Source organism: Pogoniulus pusillus, chromosome 31, assembly GCF_015220805.1.
Source record: "Pogoniulus pusillus isolate bPogPus1 chromosome 31, bPogPus1.pri, whole genome shotgun sequence".
NCBI lineage: Eukaryota > Metazoa > Chordata > Aves > Piciformes > Lybiidae > Pogoniulus > Pogoniulus pusillus.
In genome coordinates this window covers 8262732-8268548 of record NC_087294.1, presented here as the reverse complement: position 1 = coordinate 8268548, position 5817 = coordinate 8262732, and the positions used below count along the sequence as shown (strand labels likewise).

Sequence of the window (5817 nt, the reverse complement as noted above, 5' to 3'; positions counted from 1 at the left end):
CGCCGCTTTTCTCCCCGCTGGGCACTGAATTTCTTCGCGGCAGAGATGCTGCCAGCCGGGTCTGACTTGCCGTTTGCCTCCTAGAAAAGGGCTGACAGCCAGATCTCCAGGCAAAAAAAAAAGTTATTGCCCCCTTTTTTACCTATAAACGCACCGTCCTCCTCCCCAGCTGTGCCCATCCTGCTGCCGCCTGGCATCGGCTGTCAGACTATTCATCGGCTTCTGAATTCCTGCTCGGTAGCAGCCCGGCAGCTCGCAGGAACCAGGGGAAAGGGTTCGCAGGAAGCTCGCAGGCACCGGGAAAAGGGCACCCTGGGGCAATCGCTGTCGGGTTCGTTGCCGATGTCGTCGTCGGGCGGTTCCTGAGCCACACCAGGAGGTCTGCCAGCCGCCTCCGGCTGGGCAGGAGAAATCGTGGCAAAACCCAAAGCGATCAAATCCGATGGCCTTTCGCAGCTTCCAGTCCCAGACAAAGGTGAAGCAGGCATCTTGGAATTAAATTTTTTTTATTTTATTTGGAAATATCATCCAGAAATACTGGTCAATAATAAATATATCGATAGTTATCAAGAATATATAAAAAATAAAGACACGGTGTTGTCTCTGAGGCCCTAATCAAAAACAAACAAGCGAAACGATAATAACGATATTTTAAGCAAGCGCCCAGGGAAACGGACCGAAAAGCAAATAAACAGCAACAAAGATTCCGATTTAGTTACACAAGTCACTGATCTGGCAAAAGCCGACCCCGCATGCAAAACCAAACCAGACCGAAAGGGGAAAAAGAAAAAAAAAATTAAAGCAAGGCAGCAAACCAGAACAAACCCAAAGTCAACAAGATAAATAAGAGACTAGGACCCCAGCCAGCCCAACCAGCACACTTCACCGGGAGCAGGAGAGGAGAAATTTGGCAGAACAGAACCGCCGGGGGGGTTGTGCCGTTCTTCGTACTGGGTTTTGGATGTTTGATTGGGGTTGGGGAGTTTTTATTTGTTTGTTTGTTGTATTGCTTTAACAGACACAGAGGAAAGAAGAAAAAGAGCCACAAACAAAGCGGAATCTGAACCAAATTTGGGAGGGGAGGGAGGGGGAAGAAAAAGAAGGGGGTGAAAGAAAAAAAAAGTAAGCCATCCCTCAAACCACCCACAAAACTTTAGTGAATGGACTCGGTAGTCCCTGTTGCCAGGGAAGCCGCGGGTGGGAAGTTGCGCCGGAAAGCAGGCGTGGGTTCGCTGGGCTACCTCGGGCCGCAGCAGCTGGGTTTGGAGCGAGGAGTTTCGGAGGTGTCGCTGTGCGAAAGGAAAGAAAGGAAAAGCCCAGAAAAAGAGGGAGAAGAAGCCCCAAATTGATCTCATCGTTTCTTAATAGCTGCTAACAGTAAAACGACAACCATGTCCTTTTTTTTTTTTTTTTTTCATCCGTTTTAAGGAATTATTTACATTTGTTCACCATCAGAGGCATTATCATCATTATTATTATAATAATTATTATTTTTACAGCAGGGATTTTTTTTTCTGGTTTAGTATAATAAGAAAACATCGCCCGAGGAGCCGGCTAAGACATTACCTTTCAAGGTCCTTACTACACTAATCCCGTGGGGGGGGGGATGGGGGATGGTAGAGTGGGGAGTAGGTCCGGCGGCGGCTCGGGAGGGGCTCGGCCGCAGCCCCCTCCCCTCTCGTGGAAGAGCCGGCGCACCCCCGGGGCCCTGGGAAGCCCCACAAAGTCATTTCAGAAGATCCTTGGTCTCCCCCGAGATCCTGGCCATGTTGGAGGCGGTGAGGGCCGAGAGGTGAGGCGGGGGGGGCATCTGGCAGATGGTGCAGGGGCACGGCAAGCCCGCCCAGTGTTGGAAGCCGCTGCCGAGCTGCAGGGCGGGAGGGGTAGAGGGCGTCTTGAGAAGGGAGTGTGGGGGCCGAATGGTGCCGATGGCCGGCAGGGAGGCGGAGAGAGAGGAGGATGTGTTGGCTGAGGACAAGGCACTGCCGAGGATGGGATGCACCTGGTGCACAGTGCCGGCGGCGTGAGGTGGGTGCCCAGCGGAGTGTCCCACTGTGCCGCAGTGAAAGGCCGAGTGGTGCCCCCCATAGATTTCCCCCACCAGCCTCTTCATCTCCTCCAGGGAGCTGGTGAGCATCAGGATATAATTTCTGGCTAGCAGGAGGGTGGCGATTTTTGAGAGTTTTCTTACAGAAGGTCCGTGAGCATAGGGCATCACCTCCCGAAGCCCGTCCATGGCAAGGTTGAGGTCGTGCATCCTCTTACGCTCCCGTCCGTTGATCTTCAGCCGCAGTTGTTGCAGGTCCTGCTCCGAGAGCTGTTTCTTGATTTTGTACTTGCTGCCTTCCCCTCCCGCCTTGGAGCCGTTCCTGGAGAGGCCTTCCCCGGACATCTTCTGAACCAGGTCGTTCTGAGTGGAGGACACGGAGTTGAGCCGGCTGTCCTGGTGGTGGTGATGGTGGTGGTGATGGTGGTGATCTCTCAGGTACATCTCATCCATGTCTGGAGAGGAAGCTCTGCTGGAGACAGAGCTGGAGTCAGAATTCATTGTATTCGGGCTTCTGAGCAAGAAATTCTTCCCTGGTCTGGAGGTGGTGGAACAAGACTACTCTCCTTCAAAAAGCAACAAAAACGGAACGAAAAAGAAATAAACAGACAGCAGGCTCTGCCAGCTAAGGGCTGGAAATGCTGGAGGAAGAGCAGAAAAGCTCCTCAGCCCCCTCTCTCACTAATCTCTCCTCTCTTTCTCTCGGTTACTCAGCCTATTTACAGGATGGCTAGTTAGTGTATGCTTGGACTAACCTCAGCCTGGAAAAGAGGGGCTTTTATAGAGCTGCAGCAGAGAGCAGAGACAAAAGGAGCCCTCCTATGTATAATGGTTTAGTTAGGATGACGTGCCATTATTCAGGGCGGTGCGCTTTGACTGTCCCATTTAGCAAGGACCTCTATTCATATTCATTGTGGTGCCACCCGGGACACCTCAGCCACGGACCATCAGGAGTCAAGGAGACACAAAACCCCTCTGATTGACACCGCACACTCATCGCTCCGTGTGCGCGCCATCTCCTCCCCCTGCCCCTCATTTTCAATATAAAACAGTATCCCGTCTACAGTAGGGAGACAAGGGGCTGCGGGGGGCTGCCCTGACCGGGAAACCCCGGCCGCGGGCTGCAGCGGGAAGGAGCCGCCCGGAGAAAGTCCCCCCGCTCCAGCGGGAGGTGGGGGACAAGTCGGTCGCCCCCGTCCTGCAGCGTGTCCGTCTCCAGCTTTGTTTGCCCTTCCCTCCCCCTCCTTTGGCCCGGGGTCCGTGGTGCGGCATCGGCGGGCCCTCGCCCGGCCAGGCTGGCCGCCACTGGCTCCTACCTGGATCGCCGCGTTGTTTAAATGAGCGATCACTGGGGCAACCGGCGGACAGCCTCCGCGGGAAGATGCATACTGGAAAAGCCGCCTCCCCCAGGCCCAGCGACTCCCTTTAAATAAACGGGGAAAGCCGGGGTGCGGCGGCAAGGCGGTGTGGCTGGCGGCGAGAGGGATGGCGCGGGGGCGGGGGGCAGTCCGGCGGGCTCCGCTCTCCCTGGCCTCCGACGGGAGGGTCGAGCAGAGGGATGGCCGGAGCAGCCGCCAGTGGGACCGAGAAGCTGCGTTCAAGGCCGGACTGGGCCGGACGCAGGCAAGAAGGGAGCCAGCCCGGGGGGACAGCGCTGCAAAACAGCCCCAGGGTTCGCGCCCGTAAGTAAATCGGCTCCGGGCTTCGACTGCAGCTTGGGCGGGTCCTCCTCTTGCTGGCGGTGGGGCGGGGAAGGGAGGGGGTACGTGGGGCCGGGCGGGTCGGGGCTCTGCTGGACAGGGTTGGCGGGGCACCTTGGGACAGGTTTCACCGGCGCCGTTCTCCACCGTGCTGAGCATCTGCCGGACACTCCATCTACCTCTGCCCCGAGAGCGGTCAGAGCCGGCGTGACCGCCTGAAGAGCTCTGCCTGGCTGGGTGGAGTGAACATCCCTCTGCGGGGATGGCGCCAGAAGTGGCCTCCCCGACTCATGTGCCTGTCCGGGGAAGGGAGTCTGGTCCTCCGCCGGGTCTTCTCAGCTCCCAGAGGTGTCTACACGGTGAGTGAGGCGCTGCCAGCCGGGACGGGGAGGGAGCCATCCGCGGCAGGAGGACCCTGGCGTTTTCGGAGCCAGCTTGGGTGCCTCCGATCTTCCGGGAAGAGCCATCAGGCTGAGTTCCGACACGCTAACAGGTGCAGAGGTCCCAGGATAAGCCTCCTTGACAAGACCTCGCTCGTCCTCAATGAGCCTCTACGCCTCTAAGAGAGCCGGGACTTAGGAAAAGAGGGACTTTCATCCGTCTGAGAATTTCATCCGAGTTTGTGCTTAGTTTGCAGAACAAAATTAAAGTCTCCTGATTTCAGTACTCTCAGTAAACCCCGTGTTGAGAAAAAGAAAAATGAAAAGTAAAGGGAAAAGGAAAACGACAAAAAAGGAAAGGGGAAAGGGAAAGAGAAACGTATCAGAAATAACCGAACTCGACCTTGGCTTATCCCATTTCCACTACAAAAGTCTCAAAGCCACACACGCTTTTCCCCCAGCTTTGCCGGACAAACGGGGAAACTCGCTCGGGCCTGAAGCCCTCAGTGCCGTCCGCACCCGCGAAGCCAGTATCTACCAGTCTCCGCACGCCGCGGGGGAGGTGCGGGAGGCCATCCCTCCCCTCTGGGCCACTCACCGGGGGGTTCCCGGGGGCTGCCAGCTCCTCGCTCCGCCAATCCCTCCTGTGGTGCCGAGATGAAACAAGTGAGCAAAACTTCACACGCTGACTGCAACAGCAACAGGCAAATGCTCAGGATCGAGGGGGGGAACCCTGATTCCGGGGCTAGAGGCTGCTTGGGGCCCGGCAGCTCCCAACTCCCTCATCCCCGCATCTGCTGCTCAGGAGGAGACTAGCAGCTCGGTTCGGGGGAGTGGAAGACCGATGAGAACAGAGAAAAGAAGGGTGACAAGAAGCCGTCGAGGAAAGTAACAGCAAGGGTCACATCCTCCTGAACTGCTGGGCGGGCTGCTTCAGCGAGCCTCTCTCCCCGCCGGCCCTGGGGCTTCATCGAGGCGCACCGTGGCGCGATGCCCGCCTAGGGGAGCCGCAGGTGCATCGTGGGGAGGGAGAGAGGTGGGCATCGAGACAGCAAGGAAAGGTCGTCACTCCGAAAAAATATTAGGAGTATTTATTCTCTCCCCCTTTCCCTTGATGTCGCCGCTTCCCAAGGGCCCCGGCGCGTCCAGGAGGTGCCGGTTCCCGCTGCCTTGCGGCAGCATCCCCCTCCTGGAACAAGGCAGCGAGGCTCACCTCGGAGCAACCTTAGCGCAAAGGAAGGATTTGGGGAAGTGACGCGAAGTTAAATTCCGGGCACAGCGAACCTCTCCAGACAAGTCGTAAACGACTTGATACAGAGCACTGTTCCAGCGCGACTGTTAGTCGTAGCATTACCTGACGCTGGAGAGAGTAAGAGAGACGGAGAAGGAAAGAGAGAAAAAGAGAGAGAATGAAAGAGAGAGAGAGAGAGAGAGGAAGGAAGGAAGGAAGGAAGGAAGGAAGGAAGGAAGGAAGGAAGGAAGGAAGGAAGGAAGGAAGGAAGGAAGGAAGGAAGGAAGGAAGGAAGGAAGGAAGGAAGGAAGGAAGGAAGGAAGGAAGGAAGGAAGGAAGGAAGGAAGGAAGGAAGGAAGGGAGAGAAAGAGAAGGAAAGACATGAAGAAAGAGAAAGAATAAAGGAATGAAACACTGAGAAAAGAGATAAAAATATCTCAGCGCAGCAGAGCTGTGCGT

General features: G+C 56.2%; 1 protein-coding gene across 2 annotated transcripts; it reads right to left on the bottom strand.

Moving 5' to 3' along the window:
* Positions 1–548: 548 nt before the first annotated feature.
* On the bottom strand, positions 549–3432 carry OLIG3 (oligodendrocyte transcription factor 3). Of its 2 annotated transcripts, XM_064169176.1 has the most exons (2): positions 3364–3432; positions 549–2516 (listed from the first exon to the last, which is right to left on the bottom strand). In XM_064169176.1, exon 2 carries the CDS (start codon positions 2498–2500, stop codon positions 1727–1729), a length of 774 nt encoding a protein of 257 aa, XP_064025246.1. In that variant the 5' UTR covers positions 2501–2516; positions 3364–3432; the 3' UTR covers positions 549–1726. The 2 variants fall into 2 exon arrangements, with proteins under 2 accessions (XP_064025246.1, XP_064025245.1); XM_064169175.1 differs by lacking the exon at positions 3364–3432 and having other exon boundaries at positions 549–2770.
* Between the last annotated feature and the right edge of the window lie 2385 nt (positions 3433–5817).